Source organism: Betta splendens, chromosome 11 (assembly GCF_900634795.4).
Source record: "Betta splendens chromosome 11, fBetSpl5.4, whole genome shotgun sequence".
In the NCBI taxonomy this organism is placed as follows: domain Eukaryota; kingdom Metazoa; phylum Chordata; class Actinopteri; order Anabantiformes; family Osphronemidae; genus Betta; species Betta splendens.
In genome coordinates this window covers 7,411,806-7,437,866 of record NC_040891.2, presented here as the reverse complement: position 1 = coordinate 7,437,866, position 26,061 = coordinate 7,411,806, and the positions used below count along the sequence as shown (strand labels likewise).

Sequence of the window (26,061 nt, the reverse complement as noted above, 5' to 3'; positions counted from 1 at the left end):
CATATTTGTATATATGAATGTCTGAATTTAGATGTGCATTTTAAAATCTATGGAACTATCAGGGGCAATAGAGACATTATTGGGCATAGAATATTACCATGACAGGGTAAAACAAATTAATAATAATGCCTCGTTCATGCATTCGCAGATATAATTTGTTTATTTAATAAATAAAGTACAAATTACATTTGTGAACCAAAAGTCAGACGATCAGCAGATCGCGAGGTATTCCATAAGTAGCCTACAGTGTTTTATTTCATGTTCTCTCACTAATAAACATGTTCTTTCAAAAGGTTACTCCCTGAAATTCGTAAATTCGTTATATCTCACGCAAGCAAATCTACTATAATCCACCATTGAGAAAAGAAATGAGGTTATTGTAGGTAGTTGAAAGACATAGGTAGTCAATCATGTGATATAGAATCTATAACATATAATTTAGTGAGCATTTTTCAGAGGTCTGTGAGGTTTATGTACCCACTTCAAAATGCGATGAGTCATCAGTCTTGTTCATCTACGGTTCCAATGTTAGATTCAAACTCATGGTCATCAGTCATAGTTGAATAGGAGTAAGAGAGAAACAACAATAAAATTAGTGTATTTCACAAACTATACGTTTAGATAACTCTGAGATAGACAAATGTCGCTACAAACCAGAAAACACGCACAGCTAAAAGCACTCATACACAACAAAGCACAGGGACGAGGCCAACTAATACACGTTAACGAGGTATTAATTCAAATCAAGTTTAAAAATGAACAAAATTAAAAATAATAATAATAAAAGGAGTGGGCACTGTTAAAATTGTGCAATACAAAGGTAGTCGCATCGAACTGAAGCGCGGCATGCGATTTATATCAAGACAAATAGGCGAAGCCTAAAAGCGTCTGTTATGGAACAATAAGACAATGAAGTTTAAAAACAGGGTCCAGCAGAGCTCAGAGCTCCCACGTGAAGCTCGCCACCGGCCTAAATACTGTTTACCTATGGGTTCAGTCATTCGTCTTTCGGTGCGCCGTCTTTATTAAACTTCTTCATCTTCATCCTGCGGTTCTGGAACCAGATTTTAACCTGTCTCTCGGTGAGGTTTAGCAGCCTCGCCACCTCGTACCTACGGTCCCTGGTCAGGTAGGTGTTAAACAGGAATTCTTTCTCCAGCTCCAGGATCTGGTGCTTGGTGTACGGACAGCGCTTTTTTCTCGTGGCACTCGCGTGGAGCCAGTTGGACACGGGGTTATCTGGAAAGAGTGGGGTGCGACAATGACGTGAGGGGCCTTTGTCTGGAGGTCAAATTGAAATGAAATAAAATAGGCAATCACACATCGCTCATCGTTTGGTGCAGACGAGGCGAGCCCAGATCTGGATATTAAAACCTGCGTGTATGAACGCATCTACATCCTGTCACATTTATCTCCGCCTCTTTCTGCTCAGTTTTTTGAAGCTACAATCACTTTTCTAATATAGCGATGGGAGCCGCGTTATTAACAGTCCCCATAAGGAAATGGCATCCTCAGAATGGCATCTGTTCAGACGCGCGCCCCCATCACGCACCCACATCGCTGCGGCTTTATGGGGTATGAGTCGTATTAACATAAAGGACTGTGCGGCGACTTACTTGGATCCAGGCCTGGTTTCTCCTCGCTCTCCCCGCTTATGTCGCCTGCTTGGCCGGACAGCGCGTCCTTTTCCACCGGTGATGCCGTCGCCACGGTCCCGTTGGCGTAGTCGGAGAGCAGCAGCGCCGTGTGGGAGCCCGGCAGCGTCCCGTCAGCTCTCGCTCCCAGACCCTCCGGTTTGATCCCGTAGTGGTGGGTCGTCGGTAATCCGGTCATGGGCAGCGAACCGGACATAGGTTCTAGCAGCCACGACTGGTAGCGGCCATCTGTGTCTGCACCTACCGGGCCTTGGGGATGCCCATAGTGGTGATGATAAACAGAGGAGACCGTCCCTGGGAACTGAGTGCCGGGGACGTGGCTCCATGACGGACCGAACACCGGAGGTTTGGACGGAAAGGTGCAAGCTCCAAGCTCGCTGTGGTCGCTCAGGGAGGCGGACTGTCTCGGGTGCTGGAGCCCTGGACCGGAGGGGTATCTCGGCACAGAGAGCTCCTCACTCTCGGGCAGAATGAGGGAATCGACGTAGTAACTGGTCAGCGTTCCGGATGTCGACATGGCAGGAAAAAATAGACTAGTTACATGTACACCGTCATACAGCAGATGCATGCAAAAGTAAAACGCGCGCACACAACATACACACGCACACACACACACACACACGCAGTAAACCTAGCCTCACAAAATAACAATGTGGAGAAATCAAGTAGCAACTTGGCCCCACAGAGAACTACAGTGGACTAGTAATGGGGAGACAGGCTGCCATGCCATTGGGTAACGCGCACACGTGACCACAAAGGCTGAACAATAAAGGATAAATCAATCCCTTTGGTCATTAAATACTCACCCGCGCTCCTGTAACAACTCCTGGTTTTAAAGCTAAGAATTAAACATATGCGAAAGATCTGAAATCCGCAACATGGAAAAATGAATGACTGACCGAAATGATGTTTTCCAGTATTTCATGCTGCTGCCGTTAGAATCCCTCACAGACAACCAGAACGATAAAGTATGTTTTTGGAAGCCTTATTTTACGAGGTATTTTATAGGACACGTAAGCACCCTACCATTGCTGCTCACTAACACATATTCGAACCGCAGCCGTATTAAAAAATCTGCAATTTAAAGCTCAAACATCGTCTGGATCTCGAATCAAGTCAGTGCAAACTGCATCTGATATATTTTTGCCACATTTCGGCAGAAACAGCCACCACCTCGCGCTTTCCGGCCTGAAATATCAAACATAACTCACCAGCAACACAAACCTCATATTCAGTATTCATGAAATAGGGGTTTGTTGCACTTGTGAATGTGATACTGTGTAGGTTCTGGTTGGTTCAGAACGGAAGAATTACCCAAAAGCTCGCCGCTGTTTCATGCAGGACTTTTAGCTTCAGCGCCTGCGATGAGGTTACAGCTCAATATGCGCCGATATAATAACCTAAACTACAACACAGAAAGAATACAACGGCATATACCGCACCGCATATTGCACATTTTCACATTAAAGCTCAAACATTAAAATATTAGGTGTATTTCTAGCCATTGGAAATAAGTTATTGTGAAAGATTCCACTTAAAAAAACACCAACTCAAGCACTGATTATTTTATTATTTTATTTTCAAGTTCGTCTTGTTGCAGTTTACACACAATTATTAGCGTCTATAATTAGCCTAACCGTGTAAACTCAATTTATATTACAAACATGTTTTTAACTGTATTATTGATAAAATGTACATGTATATTACAAAGTAACAACAACAACAAATAAACTGAAGATGTTCGGTTTACAGTTTGTTAGTGACAAACTAAATTAAAGCAAAATAGAAATTTCTGAAATATTTTACAAAAGGAGAAAATTAAAAGAAAAAAATGTCGTGTCAATTCGTGGTTTTTGTGCCTAAAGTGTTTATTATTTGCATCGTCGTTAACACTTGCATAAGTCCGCATGTTGTAATCGCTGCCATTAACAGATTCTGTCTAATATCTGCCAGCAGCCAAGGCGACGGCGTAAAGTTACACTCAGTAGATTTAGGAATATGCTCAAACTGGTGTTAGTGGTTTCGTCTTTTGAACATTGCATGTGGCAAGTACGCAAAAAACGTAGCTTCACGGAAGCCGTTGAAAATAATAATTAAAAATAGCTAAAGTAGCTAATAAATACAGACTAGTGTAAATATGCACCATTAACTTTGGATTTTTATAAATGGTGGAATTTTAACTTGGAATAAAATGTATTGTTTGAAAGTGGACATGTCACATTTTATTAACTCAAAAGCATGAGAAGATTCTCACACTGATACAAGCATAACAAAGAAAAACAAACAAACAAAGCCTTGGACTCTGGTGCCTGCGTGTTAACTAACACGCTGCTCGCCAATGCAGATCTACAAATCAGCCACCTCGGGTTCTCACATATTCCGCTGCGCGTTATATTTATTACCAGCAAATAAACGGAGAGCTTGGCCAACACCCCACGAGGCCACAGGCAATTAAACACGCAGGAATTCTCCCCACTCGCCTGTTACTATATTGCGCTTAGCAGCGGAGCGCGGAAGACGTCGCGAGGTGTCTGCGCCGTGCGCCCTGGTTGCAGGCTATCACCTCTCCGCGAGCTGCACATTATTTGGCCAACAGACATCAAACAAGCCGAGGGGGGAAACGACGGGCTGCGCGCCTATTTGTGCACTAAGACTTAGAATAGACAAACACCTTCAGAGCAGGAAAAGACGCCACTTTGCCAATGGCTCCCAGGCTGTAAACCTAAATCAGGGTGTTTTTTCACTCGGTTTACCGCGGGGGCTATTCACTTCTTTTGCCTGTGCAGATAACAGCCTGTCTGGCGGATCTAAATATCGCCATAAAGCCCTTCCCCTCCTTTTGTCTGAGCCGCCACTGCGCAGCGGAAGTATCCGGTCTCATTGCCCACGGAGGTCGCTGTTGCCCCATTCACCTTCCCCTTCCCCTCCACTGCAGTGGTCGTAACCGAGGCCTTGTCTGGCGCGTCTGCGTCACTACTACTCACGGAAAACGCTCGCCGCTTTACCATTAATCCCAAGTCCACGACGCGTGCGGCTCGGCTTCAATCGCGTCCGAACGCAACACACGCACACCCCCAGACCTCGTAGGTGCTCGAGGGAGAAACACGTGAAGAACACAGGACATTAGACAGGACAACAATACGCTCAGCAGCTCCACATGGACCCCTCCCTGATTTATAAGGCGGGCAGGTTTGTTTGTTCGTTTGCGGCACAATTGTCGACAATTCCGTCATCTTATGCTTCTGATTCGCTTTCCGTTTGGTGTCGATGTTAGTAACTGGGGCAATTAAGACAGTTTAATGTTGCAGAGTTAGAAAAAGGACCCCAACAACATGAAACTACCTAAACCACTCGACAGTCGATCCGGGCCTCAAGTGAAACACAGTCAAGCAATTCATTAGTAGGAGTCGGTTCCGAGTGTCCACACAAACGGTCCGCGTTGAGGAAGTGCTGTGCACAGTAGAGCGAAGCCGCTGCAACAAGGCGCAAAAGGAGCAAATACACAAAGAGGAATGGACTTACCCAAAGCTGTGAATGTGGATCCCGTATTCCCCAAACTAAAGCGGAACATTGTTTATCCACAGTGCATCAGTACAGTTCGGATTTGTAGCCGAGAGCCGGGCCTCCTCTCCGTCTGAAAGCCTCTCTCACGACTGAAGCTGCTTTTAGAGGAGAGGGAGAAACCTCATATAGCAGCCAGTCATAAAACTCTACAATAGCCGGCTGGGCTTGCAGCTAGACGGCTTATGGCCTAATATCTTAATTATTTCCGAGGGCTGTTACAGTAGCCCCCAGAAACATTTCTGCCACACACGAAAAAGCAAGAGAGTCGCCTTGTGGAAAGGTTCGGTTGGTTGGAAATGGTTGGAAGCAGTTCGTGTTTGGATTTTAAATTCCACACGTATCGGTCCCTATCTTCTGCGTGATGCACAGGGACTACAAAATATAAAACACAACAGTCCAAACAGCTAACTCCTCATAATGCGGGCTGATAATTTATTAGGCATTACACAAAAAAAACACAACGTCATATGTACACACAAATATACAATTAAAACATCTCCCTCCGCTTTGCGCACCGTTTGTGGGTAAAGGTCATACAAGGAATATTCTATATCATGAAGGACTAAATCTAATTTTTATGGGTGAATTATTAATTATATTTCACAGGGTTTAAAACTGATAAAATGTGGGTAAATGTGTACAATACTTCTCCAATTATATAAGATAACCGTAATTGTTTCACTGGGTTTAGGATATTTATGAGCTGTGGGAAGTGGTGGACAAATGAATGGAAGTAGGGCCGTGTTTTATAAATTGCACTGATTTAACTCCACTGACGACACGATCCAACCACACGACAGAAGTGACAGAAACGGGTCAACGATATAAAAACACACCAGGAGACAATCTAATAGAACCCAGAGGATTTCCTGTTCCCTCTGCTCTGTTTCTGGGAGCTCAGAGCGGATGATGCATCGACATTAAGTGTGTGTGGATAGTTTTTTTTTTTTTTTTTTAGTTGGATCCCACAGTGAAATTAGTCATTTTGTGGGCAAAGTGAAGAGTTGCTGAGGCAGGAGGAGGGGGTCTCGTTTAATTCACCCATGTTATCATATATCAGTATAATCACCTCATGCATCACGAAAATCCGTAGTTAGAGGTGAGCTCCCGGATCCGGTTTTCCCGAGTCATTTTCTTCAGTTTCATCCTGCGGTTCTGGAACCAGATCTTAACCTGTCTGTCCGTCAGGTGGACGCTTTTACTGATCTCTAGGCGGCGCTCTCGGGTCAGGTACATGTTGAAGAGGAACTCCTTCTCCAGCTCCAGTGTCTGGTGTTTGGTGTAGGGGCAGCGTTTTTTCCGGCCGCTCTTCGCTGTCAGCCAGTTGGCCGTGTTTTCACTTTTTGTGTCACCTGAAGGAAATGGTATAAATTAGTGTGGAGCATCGCAACACGAGACACTGTAGTGTGTGTGTGTGTGTGTGTGTGTGTCTGTGTGTGTGTGTGTGTGTGGGTGTGTGTGTGTGTGTGTGTGTGTGTGTGTGTGTGTGTGTCAGGGGAAAACAAACATCTGTGGTGCGTGTGCGCGTATCATTGACGAGTTACAGTGAAATACTAGTGTGGGTTTGTGTCTGTCGTGTCGTGTATTACAGTGGCGTTGGGGCGTGTGTGTGCGCCAACGTGTATTTGGCTTCATGCGTCAAACACGTCTTCTTTGTTACACACTCGAGACATTCCAACAGCAGATATTAATTTAAAGGTTAACAAGTATTAATTGTCACAAACAGTCAATGAATTGACAAACATCATTGTCATTAACAGCTGTAACAATATCACCTATGCACTAAAGCATGCACGTTATTAATGAATACGCTGCGGGTATTAAACACTAGCTACAGATAATGATTTAACTTGAATTATAATTTAAAAGAAAACTTTTGGTCCATTATTTCCACTGCGTGGCCCAAATGATTCCCTATTTTACATCTTTCAAAACAGACGCATTCATGCATAACTACACAGTTGTAACCCATGTATTAGCGCAACACCTTGCGTTATTTACGGAACAGAGCTTTTGGAGTTAGTAGGAACTTGACTCAACCCTTCAGCCGAAAATCAACCTTGACCTGGGTCTATTTCATTTCACACTACACATATACATACAAATCAGTGCAGGACCGCACCTGTGAGGAGCCGCGATTACCTTTAGTAGTCTTTGGTCTCTCTTTGTCATGCTCGTCCGTCTCTTCGGCTGAGGAGGCGTCTGCGTCCGAGGACTCGTGCGCCTTCTCGCTCCCCGGCGCGGCGCGAGTCTGCGGCTCGCCTCCCCCCGAGGACACCGACTCCTCGGCGTTGCTCCTTTCCTGCGCCGTGGCTGGGGCAGCAGTCGCGGCTGGCGGCGCGTTGAAACGAGCAGAAGCAGTGGGGTGTAGGCCGAAATGAGAATGGGAAGGGTTCGGTTGGGGGCCGTTGGTGTTGTAAAGTTTATGAGAATGTGCGTGCGTCTGAGACAAGCGGAAGTAGCCCGGCACAGGCACAGAGCCCCCGCCGCCATCAGTGATTGTACAAGAACCGGAGCCGAGGCCGGCTGTTGTTAATCTTGAATACGTAAGATCTTCGGCGGTGGACGCTTTGGGGCACTTCGGCTGCTCATACAGGCAATAGGTGCTCTCTTCCTTAATGTTCTGCGGGAAAGAGCAGGGCGCGACCTGAGGACCTACCGGCTGCTCTTGGTCCATGCGACATGACCTCTGCGCGTCCATCCACATCTCCATGCTGGACATGTACGCGCCTGAGGTAGAAACCATGTTTTGAGGACACACCTCGCCCCGCTTGCCCATACCTGGGAAGTATCCATAGTTATGTAGTCCGTAAGGCACTTCTGTGGCGGCACCGTGAGGCACGCACAGCGCACTTCCCGTATAGTGACCTCCGCTGTCGGTGCGGCCACTGATCAGAGAGTCCACTAAAAACGCATTTCCTGACGGGCTGTCCGAACATGACATTATTGTGGTGTATTTTGGCGAAGGGAGAAGATAACCCTTTCTGGCTGACATTTCTTGTGCAAAACATGCTGGATATGATTAGAGGCACCCCCTCTCCGCCGTGCGGACTGTAAAACCAATGGCAACGCTGGAAGACGGACAGTCCCTCCCACTCAGGCTACGTAGCAGCCGGAGCGTTATCCATCATGGAGCTGAGGCAGAGGAAGGAGACAGTACAGCAATCAGTGCGGTCTCTCACCCCGCTTTAACCTAATACTGTTATAAGACGGACAAAGTCCAACACAAAGCAACATCCGAAAATAGAAAATAGATAGATAGACATAAAATAAATCTGCATTTAATGGATATATGTCAACAGGCTCGTGCGAATCTAAAACGCAGCATGGCCCACATGCAAATGTGACCACAAAGCTCAGCATTAAACGCAGCAAAGAATCATAATGTTCATCAGATATTAAAATTAGAAGAGGCTTTGAAATCAGTCAATTAAAAGTAAAAAAAAAAACTCCTTGGTTCAAAACAGGAATAGTTTACATGAAGAAAATATGGACTTGCAATAGCAAATCAAGTTTAAAAGTACAGGGCTGCCGAAGCCCACCATCAAAGGCATGAAACAACAAAGCCACGGGACTTAATGGTAGTAAAGGCTTTTTACTGCAGGCAGAATTTGCCTGTGGCAATGTGACTTGGCAGAAATTCTTGTCCAAGATGCGTCCTCTTGCCCGAAGACAGAAGTTCCCCACTAAAGTGTTGCTACACACAGATAAAGTCAATTGCATTCACTACTTTGCTAGTTTCATTCAAATTCCACTTTGTTTATTCCTCTTTGAGCGTCCCCGCCACAATATTTCTATTTTACACCATTGAAGCTTATTTCAGTACTTTATGCTACATCAAAATATAATCTAGTAAAGCCTTTATATGGCAATAATTTGATTAATAATGTAAAATCCATCATGAAGCTGAATCCGTTTCTGAACAAGAGCAAAGCAGCTCATTGTCAAATTGTTACAGTAATAAAACGCCTTGCTACAAATAACAAACGCTCTTTAAATATTAAAAGCACATTATATAGTGAATTAATGCACCTTATTTTATTTTATTGCATAAATGCCTCGGAAACGCAAAATACAGTACGATCATGAGAGAAATCGTTTTATAAATGGATTACAACCATTTTGACGCAAAACAAATTGGCCAATGCTGTTTAAAATTCCACTGATATTTTTTTTCTGTATCACTTCAAAATGGTATTTGTATTTTAAGAACGACTACTCGCGCATGGCGTTTAGTCGTTTGTTGTGTTTCGCCATCGGCAGAAAAGCGTGGGTCGTTATCAGAATTATGACTGAACATTAAGTAATATCAGTAAAGGCTGCTATGCATCCATTTAAGGGCTACCGTGGTAAAAATGGTTTATATTAGCTTTATTATACATTTAATGTAAGCATTCTGTTGTAATAAAAATGTTTAGTGTACAAATGTGACTTTCTAAAACTGTGGGGTCCACAGGATTCCAATTTGCATCCCGTGGATCTCGTGTTTGCAACTCCTGTGGATCCAATTTGAGGCAATAAGGACAACAATAAAACTTTCCTTCCATCTCCTAGTGTCCTTGGCCATGTGCACTCTACAGCCCTCTCCATCCGGGCCAGCTTTGCCATTACCAGGTCCAGGTGGCCGCTCGCCCCCCGGGTTTGTTTGCAGCCTGTTGCACTGAAATGGGGGAAATTGCCTGAAATTCATAAATTGAGCCCATTCACTTTTTCAAACGCTTTTTTTTTTTTAAATTGACGGCTCATTTATCAGCACTGGCTTAAAATTCACTGCGTCGAAGATGAAATTGTGTCAATCTGTGTTATTTAAAAGGGCGCACATTTTAAATCACATGCAGTTGGTTGCAGGATATTTATTTTATATAAATCCCACAAAAGAGCACTTTAAAAATGCATAGCATGGGCTTTTATAGATTTTGTAGAAGATAGAGGTATTTCCCGCAGTGCGGGGGTTTTAAAGGCCGTGCGCCGAACTGGTCCCCCCCAAAACCATAAAATAATTCACTCCAGTGTAAAGAAAGACAACTAACAGCTATAAGTCTGTGTACTCTTCCCCGTGGTGGCCTGTTCCTAGTGGACATATGAGCTGGTAAGGAAACCGAATACATCAATTAATTACATGGGCCTGGTATTAAGTTGTTCCGTCCCGCACACTTCGTGGCGTTGAGCTGGTATGAAGGCCTATCGATATCTTTGTGTTACAGTTATTAATTGTTGCTATTAAATCTTCGTTTTCACAGCTGCCCGGCTATTAGATCTTCAAAACAGTGTTCTCTGACCACTGGCTTTGATCAGGCCCATATAATCGTGGCCGAAGAGGCCGTTTGACTCGTATCATGTTCGTCCTGAGTGCAGTTATGAACAATAATGCAGCGTTTTATTACATCCAGCGGAAGCATTTATTTTTCACGAGAGACAAAGGAGAAAGAGACTCGGTCCACACGCATTAAGGTCCAGAATAGCCACTCGTCACTTGCCCTGACACTGAATAGGCTCACAGTACCGAGCAGGAAGGAAAAGGAGGACGCGATTGCTGCTCTATCACATTCAGATCGACGCTTCTAATCAGTGCTTTTACACACTTGGCACGTACTGACAACAATGCGCCCTGGACGGATGTCAGATGCTGTTAGCGGATTCTTTGAAGGGGAGGAAGACGAAGGAGGCGCACGAGCCAGCTGCTGTAATTTCAGATGAGCCGCATTAGCACGAGAGCCATCTAAAAACAATGAAATCATTTGTTTTCTATCCGGCACCCGCGACGGGCTGCTGCGTCGTTAAGACACTGACTGCAGCCATTTTTTAAAATCATTAAAAGGCAGAGTTTCCTAAATCCAAAACATTTGTGGTTGGATTGGACGGGGTTGCAGACCTCTTCAGGTATAAGCCGGCCGTGCTATACTTCACCCATTAAAAAGCTCAAGCTCAGCAAAATGAATAGCACATGCAGTTTGAAGGCTTGGCACAGATGTGTTGCCTTATTAGGGCCCCCAGGAAGACTCTACCGCACGGACTAGTGAGCACCGCAGAGTGAAGTAGACACGAAAGGCTTCCGCCTAAAACCCATCAGCTCCGGCATGAAAGAGGAATGGAGTCGAAAAGGCTGCCACGCAGACAGAACACACTATTCAAGTTCCAGGCTGTTGACAAGTTTTACCTGCTTCAAGACGCAGACGTGCACGGCAATGACATTGGTCCCAACAGCGCCGCCCGGTGGCCGGAGAGGTGAATCCCGCGTGCTGCCGCTAAACAACGCGAGGCGGACAAACTACGCGACGAGGAAAAGCCTCCCAAATGAAGTCAACGCGACAAACGAGCAGGAGCCTTCCCCGCGCGTCCTCTCCACGTCGTTGCGGCCGCTTCCTTGGCAACACAGTTAATAACCTTGGGTCTCAGACGGTTTATTGCACTACACTCCAATTGTACAAATGCTCCAGACTCTCAGACAGCTTTTATGGCCGCGTTGCTGCGGCAACGGGGAGGATGTCCCGTAATTAGGGACGGAATTCCAGCGCGCAGTAAAGGATGCGCAAGGCAAGGCCGGACTATGGCAGCGAGGGGCAACCATAAACTTCAGCCTCTCTCCCCGCGTTTATGGCCCTTTTGACTGTCATATATGAACGCCAATGCGCTGCGGCTAGCGCCCATAAACACAGTGATAACAACAGCAAATACGGCGACCCTCGCCAAAGGAGAGGGGCTGGTGGAGGAGTGTTTCCACAAGCAATCAGTGAAATGATAGCTCGCACGCAGGGCGACGGACAGGGCAGAAAACAAAGTGTGCGTGGTGGAAAGCTGAATGTGTGCTCATGCAGATGGCGAAAGGTGGAGCAACAAGCTGTGCACACTGAATCAATAACGAATTCCCTTTTTCTTTTTTTCTTTTTTTTTTTTTAAATGTCAGAGTTGTAAAATATCTAATGTGGCTCCAAATGCTATGAAAGATGTTTCAAAGTAATTTGAAAGCACAACAGCATGAGACCAACAACGTTGAGATATCGTAAATATAACTGTTATCTATTTATCTATAAAATCCACATATCACGAGATTATTTGACAAGAACTCAGATTTTTTATTTAATATTTTACTTTATTAACATTTATGTTAAACATAAACAAGTTTTGAAAGAGGTAGAGAGTGTGTGCGCCACCGTAGGCTGGGCTGTAATTTGTATAGGAGCCCTCTGATCTGCTGCGCTTCAGTTTTAAAACGGTTTTGTACATGCTCAGGCACGCAAATTGGTACAATTCTGCTCGAAATGTGACAAGTGTGTTGATGACGAATGCGCAAAATGAAACCCATCCGCGTTTTCCTATTCACCTGATGTGCGTTTGAATGTGCGCCACATCCAAAATGACCAACCAGAAAACGATTTTGCCCCTGAAGCCTTTTTCAATTCTTACTGGTTTTATTAGGAAATATAATACAGAAGAGTTTGACCCTGGCCAGTCCTGCCCTGATAGTACACTTGAAAATGTAGTTTTCAATTTTATTCTGTAATGGATCAGGAATCAAGACGAAAATTATAATGCGTATCAGTGTCACGCAACACAAGTCGGCTGCATTTTACAGTGTGAACGATGAATATTTTTTGGCGTGTACTTTCAGTGCAACTACTCTCCACCCTTTGGAAAAGCTTATCTCTCTGGCTTGGCCTGGTTATAACTGCACCAATCTTGAAAAATGACAAAGTCACCGTAGATTTGTATTGAACGATGGGCTAAATATCAAGAGTCAGGCCTCGTTGTACAGGCTGTAAGAGAGACGACACGAGCTCGTTTTGAGGTCAGCGAAGACTCAGCGTGAATCCCAGTAGGCTGTTTTAATAATGGGCTTGGTTTGCCGTGGTATTATTAAAAGGAGATAGTAAACGAGTGGCTACAAAATAAATAGGCACACAAAACAAACACATTACATTCTCATCCGTTCGGACTTATTTGGTCACACCAATATAAATTCAGATATTTAAAGTCACATATTCGCCATGATTCCTAGTCCACGAGTTTTCTGATTTTAAAGCAGAAAAAAAGTCAAATAAATCTGATTACAAAATACACTGGGTCAGTCAATTAGTGACTGTTAATCCCCCCCCAGTGGTGTGAAATTAAACAAGGCGTCTTTCAGATCTAATAATATTAACATGGGCCTCCGCACGCACGCAATCTCGGCGGCAAGGCAAAATCATTTTCTACATTTTCTCCCAGAAAAATGAGTCTGAAGAGCAAAATGGAAGTCCAAGGGCTGTCCCAATTGCATGCTCGCTCTCCTACTGATCTGATCATTCAGATCACAGGGTCCTGCCGTCCTCGAACTTGAAATTAACCACCGAGCAGAGCTGCTCGCTCCTGTTGAGTCAGTGAGTCTGTAAACGCGCTCGGCCCCGCAGCAGAGGGCCGCCGGAGCCGTGGCGGTGCTGCTGTGACCCCTAGAGCAGAGGGTTGGACGTATAATACTGTAACCTATCCCTGTTCAGTTTCTTCTCCTTCATGCGTCGGTTCTGAAACCAAATCTTCACTTGTCGGTCGGTGAGGTTGAGCATTCGCGACAGTTGCAGGCGCTTCTCTTTGTTAATGTACACACTGAAAAAGAATTCTCTTTCAAGTTCTCGGATTTGATATTTGGAATAGGGGCATCTTTTCTTGCGGGTCCTTTGTCCATCTGCAACGCAGAAAATGTGCAACAGTCAGATATAAAATACATAAAGGTATTAAATTAGCCATGACTATGTTTCAAAAAGAATGATACGCTCTGTATATTATCCAGAATACGCACCAGTGGATTTGCTACATAAAGCATTATTAACGTATTCCCCATTCGTCCCTCTGTACTAGTGTGTGTGTGTGTGCTTATAATATATAACCCTACAATCATCACTAAACAATAACAGATGAACAGTTCTAAATAAAACCGAGCAGCAGCAACACGGTGACGTGCTGCAATCGACAGTTTGTTTGTTTGTAAATGTTCAACTTCTAATTTCATACAGAGGCCACGATAGCTTCAACAAAGGAGCTCATGTGAACTACACCTTAAAGCGCAGGCACCACCCTCATTACATGCAAAGTGCTCTTAACGCTAGGAAACCGTGACACGAGCACGTTTATAAAACATGAAACTAATGCAGGTCTTTGTGGGGAATTCACTTTCATAACTGGGTGCTCTTGAACCGTCAGGGAGTGTTACCGAAAAAAAAAAAATCACTGGCCTGAAATCTTTCACGGCCAATTTCAATTCCACACACGTGATCCTGCAGTTTATAACAAAGTTTTGTTGGGGGTGGGGGGTCTACGGGCCCTCTATAAACCTTATATGCTTATAAAACAGCATATAAAATTTTTAACAGGAGCGCACAAGATTGCAAACTTTCTCTCATAACCGAGGCGCTGACTTTAATACGTACTGCTGCCGCTGGATTTCTCCTCATTGTTGCCGGAAGACAACTCCGGGCTGCTCGTCTCATCTCGGGGCTCCTTTACTTCGGTATCCCGGCACGACGACGCGTCCTCGCGCGCCGAGACGGGCTGCTTGCTCGCCGCCTTGTCCTCCGGGTAGCCGTTCGCGGAGGAGCTCTCCGCCGCGTTGCCGTACGCCGTCTCGTAAAACTGATCGAAGGCTTGTGGCAGCACGCCATTTCTGCCCACGTTCCCGTAGAAATTGGAGGCAGCGGAGCCTGCGCTCGAATGGTGGTGGTGGTGATGGTGGTGGTGGTACGCGGCGGCGGCGGCGGCGGGACTATTTTTACCGAACACGTCCCCCACGACGGCTGTTTGCGCCGAAAGACAGTCTCGGTGCACCATGTCCTCCGCGCTGGGGTAGCACTGGGGCAAGTTCCCCCGATGCGGCCATTTACCAGAAGCGTCAATGGCTGCATAGTCCCTGAACGTCACCTCTCTGACGGGTTGGACCTGCGGCAGGTTGGAGGAGTAGGAGTATGTCATGGGGCGAGTGGATGGGGTCTGGGATAAAAACGAGGGAAGACCGGAGAAATCGGCTCCTGCCGACACGTAATAAGTGCAACTGGGCAAATACATGTTCGATCCGACAGGGACCCGCTCGTCAAAATCCATCATCGTAGTTCTCCCTTTGCTACAACTCTATGTTGGTGATCGGTTCCTCTATAGTCGCCCTGAACATGGCTCTGAAGCGCCGTGCCTCCTGCCCCTTTGAAGCAGGTTCGCTAAGCAGAAATTTGGAGACGTAGGCTGACGTGGAGAGCCATCTCCATCCACTCCACGGAGGAGGAGGTCACGTGACCACGCGGCAGAAATTGACAGATTTTTCAGGGTGTGCGTGTGTGTGTGTGTGTGTGTGTGTGTGTGTGTGTGTGTGTGTGTGTGTGTGTGTGTGTGTGTGTGTGTGTGTTTGTGGCGGTGTTTGTGCGTGAGAGGGAGCGCATGCGTGCGTGTGTGTGCCTGCGTGCGTAGGAGAGAACGAGTGTGTGTAGGAATGCAAGAGGCATGACTGCTGTGTGTCCTAAAGCTTGACATTGGTGGTTTATCGCCATGTCGGTTAAAAATGAATTCCTCGACATGTAACAAAGTCACAACGCAAAACAACACATTGGAAAGATAAATGTAGAAATATAGACGTTGAAACTCCGTTGTAGCATTTGCCAAATCATCAGTTAATTATGATTTATGCGCTTTATGCGTATCCGAAGCTTTCGTGGTGCTTCCTATTTATGGATTATGTAGAAAATGCAGGATTCTGCATATTAATCTGCACGAACCCTACCGGGCAATAACAATGTCTAAGCCCTATGAAGATAACGCAGCTCTAAACCGAAGGAAGGGGCAGACGGCTTATCTGTAATGTCTGCTTTTAGAAATGTCTTAGTCATGATCATTTGGTGCTTTTACAACGCAGCATTTCGCCCAGTGGGCATTTGGTTATCAGGGTCATGTTCAAAGTAGCAGCTAATGTTTCAACTGGCTATAGCCTTGTTTTTAGTGCCAGTATCACAACGAGCAAAGGGAAACAACAGCGCATGCTGGGGAAATCTCAGCATTTACACTAAACACAATCAAAACGGACGCGGAATGAAATTTAAGCTGTTGATAAAACATTTGCAACGCAACAATCATTTGTTTTTAAAATAGCCACGTTAAATTTATTTGAGACTCTGTTGCTGTGACTGACATTCCAAAGAGAAAACTAATACTCCTTAAAGACCCCTGGTCTATAGTTAAATATTATAAGCTCGTTAGAAAAACAAACATTCCTATTTTTAAATGACCCGTGTTCACTATTCTGAGTTTCCTCATTAACATTTAATGGATTCTCTGGCAGCTCCACGCGTCCCAACGTGGACGCTCACGCCACTTTTACGCACGGCCATTTCTTTCCGCTTTGGCACAAATATTTATACAGATGTGCATCGGTCAGTAAGAAGAGCCTCCAGAAATTTACAAGGCATTTTATGTTGTGATGAATAATAATTTGCATTAGTTGACTGTTTGTCCCCTAGTGACGCATGAGCATTCAGTCAACATCAAAGGGGCAAAATAGTATTGTTTGCCGGCATTTCAAAATCAAGCAAGTTGTATTTTGTTGTTAAGATTCTAAACGTGTAAGTAGCATCTTAATATCCACTTTGAAAATCCCAACGGGAAAGAAGGCAGAGATTCGTCCTGTTTGTGCGTTTCCTGGCTGTCTGCTCTCAGGCCACCGTGGAGGCTGTTTTGAGGAGGCTGCAACCTGACTCTAATGTGCTGTGAATGAGAGACTTGAGCTCGGATTAAGACCGCCGCGACTGACCGGGCCCCACATCCTGACGTGCACGTGGTGATCCAAGGGACTTTTGATGACACGAATGAAACACAACCTCAAAATATCACACACACTAAGACGGCGCTAGCGCCGACTGACGCCCTGTGGTTGTGTCAAAACAGGAAAAACGGCGCAGTCTGAGCGCTGTCCACCGTCCCCACTTACTCTCCATTTTACTGGGATTAATGGCCGGGACAAAAACAACTCAAGTGTCTTTGCAACCGCACGCTCCGCCTCTCCGTCAATCCAGACAAATTCTCCGACTCGTGCTGTAGCTTTTAAGCTGTAATTGAGCACAGGATGCCCAGGAAAAGCAAAGCAAGGTCTGCGCAGCCCTGCGATTTTATAGCTGCTATAGTTCTGCTGCCTTTTTTTTCCTCCCCGGCTAGACAGAGACCACAAAACTGGCCAAACGTGATAGGAAGCCGCCACCTACCCGGACCAGCCAGCTGATGACTCCTAACTGCAAGGACGCTGGTACGCCTGTGTGCAACTAAGGTAAGAATTCTCTTAGAAGAAATAGGAATGAATAAGCGTTTCATTAATATCATTTGCAATCTAGTCAAATCTTCAACTAAGTGACAAATAGAGGTTCTGGCCGTCCTTTTAGTGCGGGTTCGGACACTAAAACCATAGTCTGGCGCTGCATAAAAGCTCTCAAAGCCAACGTTTTGTCTGTACGGTCGACTTCAAGTTCGGGGGAGGGAGAGGGTCTTTCACAGGGAGCAAAGGCCCACAGTGCCCCGGATGGAGTTCCTTTAATTGCTTGTGCATTTACGCAGGCTTTAGGTTACAAGATAGGCCGATAATGTGAGCGTGTAACTCTAAGCTAAGGAAAAGGCAAAAGGACGTCACCTTTGGGCTTTGCCAAAACTATACGCATGTGACACTATTGATACGCTTACGATGGAGGTTGAACAGTTGCACAAGTAAACAAACTGCGGATTCTTATACTGCTTTGACCGAAAAACGTTTTAAATCAGAACAGTTTAGTTCACCGAAAAGCGCGTTTTGTGGTCTTTACGCACGCGATGGATACAGAACAGAATAAATGCTTCCAAAGACAAACGATGTACTGAGGTTTGCTTAATAAACAGGGACACCGCTTTAATTCCTTCCGTGCACATGCGCAGTCTATCCTAATCAAATTGACTTAAACAAAAATAATGTACATTAGCCGGCATCGCTTTATTTTAAGTGGAAATCCCCAAAACTGGGGCGACACGTCAGGGCTGTGTCAGGAAGAGAATGCGACACATGTATTGCCCATTCTATGTGCCATAAAACCCTGCCAGACAACAAGTAAACAATCAAGTGTGGGGATGAGCTGGGAGCGCAGTTAAACGCCACGTCAGGTAGGCCCACAGGCTGCGAGGGAGGCTAAATAGGCGCATTCAGTCTCTTGCAAATAAGCCTCCTGCGGAGTTCTGGCTTCAAGTCGAGCAGTATGTCTAAAGCCCCAGTACAGGCCGATTTGTTTTTATTGTGGTGAAAAAAGCAGCCGCCACAGGATTTATTCGCTCGGTTCTTAAACTTAGAAATTAAAAGGTCCAGTGGTGCGCACGAGGCCCGAAAAGCTACTGGCGTTGCAAAGTTTCATTCTTTCATTTAAAAAGCCACAAAATACATTAAATATGAAAAATTTACAATAACCTTATGTAGAGTAAACTGAACTAATAATGATATTTTGTGCCAAATTCAATGTAATTAAAACATCCATTTACATCCTCAAGTTTTCTATAGAACACACGATTTTAGTGTTTTTGAACTTGAATGGCACGTGGATTTCTGCTAAGCCGCTATAATGGCGCTGCTGGTGATAAGGGCCTCTGGTTAAGGAGCCATTACGAAACCACCAGACTGCAAGATAAAGTGATGGCAGTACGCATTTGGCCGCGTTCTTACAGGCCCGAGCACGAGCGCAGATGAGTAAATCTGAACCTGATTTAGCGAACATCTGTTGATTTGTCCACAGGTGACGGGGACGCGGGCGGACGGCCGATGCGACGCCAGGCGGACCACACACCGAACACGCAGGGGAACCGGCCAACTCCATGGTCAACGAGAGCGCAGCTGTCCAACCACTGGACGGTCGCAATGCTGGAGTAGCCTGTAGAGGGAATCCTAGGGAACCAGGCGTCAGGAGCAGCAGGCCTGGAAAATACATAATATATGAAATTATAAAGAATCCCAGGAAAACAAAACGGTGATTCGAAATTTAAAAGGCTGAGGCAAGATTTAAACGTCTTTTTAGAAAAGGAAGTCGATATACGAGCGTGGTTTCTGCGTCAGGGTATTTTGGAGTCTCACAATTTCACATTGAATAATGAAAACAAACATTCCGTTTATTCACCATTCACAAAATTTCTCAACTGTGATCCCAACACTTTCAGAGAAGACATCTTTCGATTAAATACTGCAGTCTACGGCTTCCTTAAAATGCGCTTATTCCCGTAGATTAATCGATTCTTAAATGAAATACGGTTTAATTTCTACTGCATTTAACTCTCTAAGCAATTATGAAATGACATATTTACGCTACAGGCGGTGGACCTGCATTAACATAAAAGGTTGGACGATTTCTCGCCCAATTCAAATCAGCGTCGCCAGTAAGTTTAAACAGGACATTTTAAAAGTCAGGATACGTATTCTCAATCTTTGCATCGCTGTTTATTCAAGTATATTATTCCTGAACACACAATTCAACGAAAGCGGCGGCGCCACGTGATGTTTGTTGCATTTAACTATTCCTTACGAATAGCAAATATTGTTTAACGGACACTTTGGACGTGCGAGAAACAAACGACAGAGTTTTGGTTTTAATAATCCTGGTTGTTATAACTAATAGGTGATCTTATGTCAAAATACCCGTTTTTAACAAGAATTTTTTTTTTTTATTTTTGTATTAGAGCCGCAACGAGAATATGAAGATTGGAAATAGACGCTTTGCGGAACGGTTTATTCCAGTTTGTTTTCCAAAAGACAAAGGCGTGGGATTAAAAGTGAAGCACAATTTATAGACGAAACAGAGTTCATTGAACGCATCTGTCGCAGGTATGAGTTTGTTGTTTGGCTCATAGGTTGAAATTCATTGCTGTGGAGAGATTCGACTTTATCCTGGTTTACGCTTCATGTTACGCTTCATATTTGAGGCATTCGGGTGATTTGCTTACTTTACGTACTAATGCTTTATTTGCTCTCCTCGGAAAATGCATTCTGTTAATACAATATATTCTATTTACAGTTGAAACAAACATGTGGAGGAACCAGGGAGTCTGCTGTGGACTAACCAGGCTTGGGTGATGGAGGCTTTCACGTTATCTCAGTCAGTTGCTTCTATTTGACCGCTGTCAGTGTGTCGGATAAAACCGTGTCTGCTGGTGCCGTATTACGCGATCGTCTTCTAAAGTCATGCTTTTAAGCTCGCAGAGCCGCGGCGTGTTGTTGAGGGACTGAAGGCCGCGCCTCCATTACGCACAAGGACAGTGAAGGTCAATGTAAAGCGCAGCGCCCTGTTTGTGTTTGGACATGTTTGACGTGCAGACGAAATATTTACTCTATGGAGCTTCAATTACACAGATCTGAAAACCACCGGTATTTATCTAATGCATAGATGTTGCACTATAGGATACATTTCCCAAGGATGTAAATCGGTCTGTTGAAGTACAAGTAATTTTTTGATAATAGACATTTTCATGCTGCTGCAACATGGATATATAAAGAAAAAAGCTTAAACGTTTGAAAACACATATTTCCCTCATTCTTCGTCGTCTCCAAATATTGTGATTGCAGGGAAGCTCTCCATGTGCAAAGTTTCGCAGTGAAACGAGGTGAATTTATGTTTATAAAGAGCATTAAATTAAGTGTAATTCACAGAGTTTCCTTAGTGTGGCAGCAGAACACAATTCTTGCACAGCGACCCAGCCTCCTGCGCCAGTCCATTAGGAGGCGGCTCGTGAGCGGGGCGGGGGGGGGGGGGGGGGGGGGGGGGGGGGGGTGGGAGGAGCTGGGCGCCGCGAGCTTTGGACTGTCACGTCATGTGTCAGGCTCGGAGGCGGGACTTGTGGGGCTTGTTTTGGTCCTCGTCGAACCAGCGAGGCGCTGCTGCTCCCTAAAAGCCAATGAGCTGCAGTGTAAGACAACGACGCTCCAGAAAACTTCCGCTCCGCAGCTTCCGCTTTGGTGCGTATTCTGGAGGCTCCGGGATTAGTTGATACAAGACTTTTCTCCCCGTTCCGAGTTTATTGTGTGACTCGTGCTTATGGCAGAGGACGTGGGAGCGTTTTCATGGCCGTGCTATCATTACTCTCAGCCAGGAGCCTGCTGGCGACGACCATATCACGAGGGCAATGAATATGACGACTGTCTTTTTAAAATTAGCCCAGGAGACAATAATTTAATTACCCGTGAGAAATAGGGCGAATGACTGTTTATGCTGTGGAATGTTCACCACAAATATTTTCGATGGAGGAACTCCATGTAGGCCTACAAAATAAACCGTTGAATCAGAAAACCGCTGTGCTCTAATTGCCTATTTCCTATTGATAATTATGGGAAACAAACTCATTCTAATCATCAGAAATTAAATTCCCACATATGACTGTTCTAGTCCAGCTTGAAGTTTAAATGACAGCTAAATATTAGTTATTTTACCAATTATTTTTAGGAGGAGAATTGCTTTAAAAAACAGACACTGTGAATATATTTTACTTTAAAAACACACAATTCTATAATTATTTATCAAAATTAGTGTTTAGTTTGAATAGAGCCAATCAAAATAGCCACATTTATTAATGCTACTATACTGCTGCTGTTACTCTCAGGTTCCGGAAAATGACTTATAGCAACATTTTATATTCTTAAATTATCTTAAAGTAGAAAGAAAGCACATTCACCTCCTTATTACGACTAAAGCTATTAATTCATTGCCTAAAACTGGCCTGTGTAACAAAACAAGCTGAAACATTAACGCGAGCGAGTAAATCAGATAAACAGGTGGGGTAGTCAGCTCGAAAGAGTAAAGAACAAGGAGGCATTTGGGTTCATGCCCGACATTTGACTGCCAGTAAGACTGAATCATTTTTATTAATGCAGCCAAACCAAGCATGCTGGGATGACGGGGTTTTGGCCGCAGCGTCATTAACTGCACTGAATCACTACAAAAGAAAATATTTTGGAATAAAACGGAAGTACACTGCTACCACAGACATATCGACACTGCAGGACGCCTGAGGAGCGGATGACAGAAATTTATATTCAATTAAATTGAAAACATTTCACTGCAACTAGAATGAGCGGATTGTAATAACATTACTTAAATGTGAATCATGCGACAATTAAAATGGCCCAAAATTTTCCATCATCGACACTGACAGTAAATTGTTTATATGTTTTGTTCAATTTTTTTTAATAGAAAGCGCGCACACACACAGGACATGCATGAATCCCTGTTTTATCGTGTCTATGTCCACACGTTCAGTACGGATATAAAAGTTTTAAAACCAACACGTGGTTTAGTTTTAACACTACCAATTCTAAAAAGTGGTAAAAAACTTCTCTACCATCTGCGCGGCTTTTATTCTCTGTATCACGTGTGTAGATAGGACGGATTTGTACATAATTTTAACAGGAAAATTAAGACATTCATTAAATACTATGCATAAACAGAATGCGCAAATGCAAAAAAACGCACCCGCAGCTTTGTGAAGCAGGTTATTATTGAAACAATGGTATTTGAGCTTTAGATCAATAGAGATTATCGTTAAAATTTAACTAGTGTCAATTGTACTTTGGAGTATATATGTTCTGTTTTATTTTATTTTTATGTTCATCAGCACTCTTCATAAACAAATTCACCCCTTGTACTGCAGCGACTGTTTGTGCATATCATATAGTCACACTCATATTCTGACAAACGTTGACAAACGATGTGTACAAAAATAAAATAAAAGGTTTTGTATCATTATGACACAATAACTGCCATTGTCTTGTTTATCTCGTTTTTGCTTTGAGCTGACTATGACCATTTTCCACCTGAATGTGACACAAAGTGACCGCTAGGTGGCGACGTCCGCCTATATTTCAGCCCTGTCCGGCTTTAACTGACTTGCTTTCCTCCCAACTCGGGTCTACTTCACATGTAAAGAATTTGAATTACAAAATAACATTTGTATATGAATAGTTAGGTTTTACTTTAAAGGCCGCAGCAAAATACGCAGACACCGGGACGCCCAGTCTGTCCAAACCCAAATTTTGACGTATGGCAAAAAGTTTATGTGCTTTGACGGATTTCACATTTATGATTAATTTATTGTTAATGTTTGTTCAAATTAGGCAAACGTGTAATCGAAAATCATATTAAATTGACATCTACCAACTGAACCTCAAATGATGAATCGGGTAAACTTGCAACGAAACTTTTATAAAGTTCAACCAAGTCCATATTTTATTGGACGGACTTTAAACAACGACATATTGGACTCATACACATACAACCTGGATATCATGCCAGATTTTACTTTATACACAACCACATGAATACGCACGCATTATATAAAGCTATGATCGATATAAACATATCCCGGATGATTATCTAAGCATTATAATAAGAATTGCACCATGGATTGGATAGGAATGAGAGCACGGATTCATATGATAAGACTAAACTTCATACAAATCAAGCATGTGAGTGGGTTTTAAGGGAAGCCAGGATAGATTAATATTTAACACTCCCAAGGTCCAAGTCTGTAACACCGTCACTTCCTGTGAATCTTCGTTTTTACCACTATCAATAAAAAAAGCAGATAAAGGTGTAGCTCGGTGGCGCAAAGCTTTCTGAAGCGGGGACAACGTTTTCTGAGAAAAAAAAGCCAGACATACTGCAAACACATATGTTCTCTGTTCTCAAAAAATCAACTCCTTAGACAACAGTTAACATCAAGTGGCAGGAAAGAGAGGGTCCATTCACAGGGTCGCGGACGGAAATGTTGTGTCGGAAGCTCCGGGAAATCATTTGGCAACATACAAATTAATCAGGTTCAGTCAGGAAGGAGGGCTGTTTTGTTCCAGCGGATTGCTGTTCCAATCCATCTGTGATCGTGTGTGTGTGTGTGTGTGTGTGTGTGTGTGTGTGTGTGTGTGTGTGTGTGTGTGTGTGAGAGTGTATGTGTGTGCGTATGTGTGGGCCTATAGTTTCTCCCACAGATGTTGTCCGTGATTTAAAATAATTAAGAAAAAAACTAGCTGACAGTTTTTAATTTGTTGACAATTTTCTTCTCCTTTACGCGTCTGTTTTGAAACCATATCGTGACCTGCCTCTCCGACAGGTTTGTCTGGGCAGATATCCTCCTCCTTTTGTCCTTCGTGATAAATTTATTGGCGGCGTACTCGCGCTCGAGTTCCTTCAGTTGCACCTTAGTGTACGGCACGCGCTTCTTTCTTCCACGTCGATAGGAGCCAGAATCTCCCCCGGCGTGAGACACTGCGTCTAAAAAAAAAGGCACAAAAAGAGGCTTTCATAAGCTGCTTCCCAGCAAGTGTTAACAGAACTATACAGAGCTTTATCCTCCGATAAATTAAAAAGAACAGAGTCACACATTCTCAAGCGAATGTTAAAATTCTACAATCAAAACGTGTTGGTTTATCTATAAACAAGTTTGTAACAGTTGTAATTAATATCAATAAATTGATCTCTATAGAGTGCGATTAATAATATTTCTTTGCAATGTCTTCTCATGTCAGTGAATACTTAAACTTCTGAGAAAATTAGAATATTTTTAAGATTATTTTAAAACAATTTACCAAACAGCTGTGCGGTTGGTTTTGCACTTGGCCGATATTGCACGCACCCAAACCTACACAATTTCCAAGCGAAGCTGCTGCTGTGTATTAAAACATGAACACGTGAATCCGCCGCCGGAGGCGGACGTGTCCTACCTGGTATGGAGGACTTCCACATGTGTCCGGGCTGCGGCTGGTCTTTGGGGCAGTAAACCTGTCCGTTCCAGCCGTTGGCGGCGAGCGTCCACGGTTGGTAGCTCTCCATGGGTAACAGGGAGTCGTGTCTGGCCTCGGACGGCGCGCTGATGGTTGGCACCACGGGCACGTCCAGGTAACTGGGGACAGGTTGATACGGACCCGAGGGGTAGGTGGGATAAAACGCAAATTCCTTTGCCCGAGACGCGAAGTCTTCTCCCGACGTGTCCATGTATTTCTCCCCATAGGCGGAGGCTGGCTGCGCTCCGCACGGCTTTATGCTGCTGTGAGGCGACATCCTGCACGGGTAATAGCTGCTACCGAAATACCCATAAGGCAGGGAGGCGCTGGAGGAATTCTGGGCTGCAGAGCACGGGCTGCACTGCTTGACTGGCTCGCCTATGCCGGAGGTGGGCACGTCGCTGGAGGAGTACGCCGTGCTCGGTGCCAGGGACGCGGGGTGCGCCATCAGATTCCTGCACTGGTTCGCAGCAAAGTTGCCACCAGTAAAACCCTCCATGTTCTTGCTCACTTCATCTGAGCCGCCGCCGTTGTCGTAGAGGAACATCACCGACTGGTCGACCCAGCGCGGACGGAGGAGCAGTGACGTTGTCATAGCACGGCATCCAACATTGACGCTTCTGGCTCTTTTTTAAAAAGCCCAGAGACTGAAAAAAGGAGATACTGGTTCCCGGAGCGTAAAGCGACTCTGACGCGCGCGAGAGCGCCCAGGGTGCGCGGTGATTGGTCCGCGCGCGGCCACGTGACCCGGCTATGCAAAGAGGACGGTAAACATCACCCAGTACAGATAATTAAATGGAGAAAAATGCGGAGAAATAAGGTGACCGTAGCTATCAGGGGATTTAGATGTCACCGAGACTGCTGGAATTGTGAAGATTATTGTGTTTATTAGAAAAGAGTAGGATCCTCGAGACTGTAGGTAATGTTGTATTTATATTAGATTACATTTAGATGACAGAAATTGACAAATTATTATAGTATAAAAACAGCCTCCTACAGCCGATAAGGTTTAAAAGGGAAAGAAAGGAAAGAGAAATGTCTAAAAAGACAGTTATGATTCATTATGTACATATGACT

General features: G+C 44.4%; 5 protein-coding genes across 9 annotated transcripts in view; all 5 read right to left on the bottom strand.

Annotated features, from left to right (window-relative positions):
* hoxa3a (homeobox A3a) overlaps positions 1 to 620 on the bottom strand; it is a 34,313-nt gene extending 33,693 nt beyond the window's left edge. For 3 of the 4 annotated variants that reach the window (XM_029167252.3, XM_055513083.1, XM_029167254.3), the window contains exon 1: positions 482 to 615. The gene's annotated coding sequence lies outside the window, so the exon portion shown is untranslated. Of the gene's footprint in view, positions 1 to 481 lie in introns of all 4 variants that reach the window. The other variant, XM_055513084.1, reaches the window with a different exon arrangement.
* On the bottom strand, positions 138 to 5,168 carry hoxa9a (homeobox A9a). The gene is made up of 2 exons (XM_029167297.2): positions 1,617 to 5,168; positions 138 to 1,239 (listed from the first exon to the last, which is right to left on the bottom strand). The coding sequence occupies exons 1-2, from the start codon at positions 2,221 to 2,223 to the stop codon at positions 998 to 1,000; spliced, it is 849 nt and encodes a 282-aa protein (XP_029023130.1). The 5' UTR covers positions 2,224 to 5,168; the 3' UTR covers positions 138 to 997.
* A 460-nt stretch (positions 5,169 to 5,628) lies between these two features.
* Positions 5,629 to 19,070, bottom strand: LOC114865800 (homeobox protein Hox-A10-like). Of its 2 annotated transcripts, none has more exons than XM_029167271.3 (3): positions 18,931 to 19,070; positions 7,362 to 8,354; positions 5,629 to 6,571 (listed from the first exon to the last, which is right to left on the bottom strand). In XM_029167271.3, exons 2-3 carry the CDS (start codon positions 8,212 to 8,214, stop codon positions 6,297 to 6,299), a joined length of 1,128 nt encoding a protein of 375 aa, XP_029023104.1. In that variant the 5' UTR covers positions 8,215 to 8,354; positions 18,931 to 19,070; the 3' UTR covers positions 5,629 to 6,296. The 2 variants fall into 2 exon arrangements, with proteins under 2 accessions (XP_029023104.1, XP_055369060.1); XM_055513085.1 differs by lacking the exon at positions 18,931 to 19,070 and adding an exon at positions 11,377 to 11,503.
* On the bottom strand, positions 12,284 to 15,494 carry hoxa11a (homeobox A11a). The gene is made up of 2 exons (XM_029167294.3): positions 14,621 to 15,494; positions 12,284 to 13,878 (listed from the first exon to the last, which is right to left on the bottom strand). Exons 1-2 carry the CDS (start codon positions 15,288 to 15,290, stop codon positions 13,646 to 13,648), a joined length of 903 nt encoding a protein of 300 aa, XP_029023127.1. The 5' UTR covers positions 15,291 to 15,494; the 3' UTR covers positions 12,284 to 13,645.
* A 4,414-nt stretch (positions 19,071 to 23,484) lies between the features above and the next one.
* hoxa13a (homeobox A13a) lies at positions 23,485 to 25,729 on the bottom strand. Its single transcript, XM_029167293.3, has 2 exons — positions 24,925 to 25,729; positions 23,485 to 24,475 (listed from the first exon to the last, which is right to left on the bottom strand). The coding sequence occupies exons 1-2, from the start codon at positions 25,577 to 25,579 to the stop codon at positions 24,228 to 24,230; spliced, it is 903 nt and encodes a 300-aa protein (XP_029023126.1). The 5' UTR covers positions 25,580 to 25,729; the 3' UTR covers positions 23,485 to 24,227.
* Between the last annotated feature and the right edge of the window lie 332 nt (positions 25,730 to 26,061).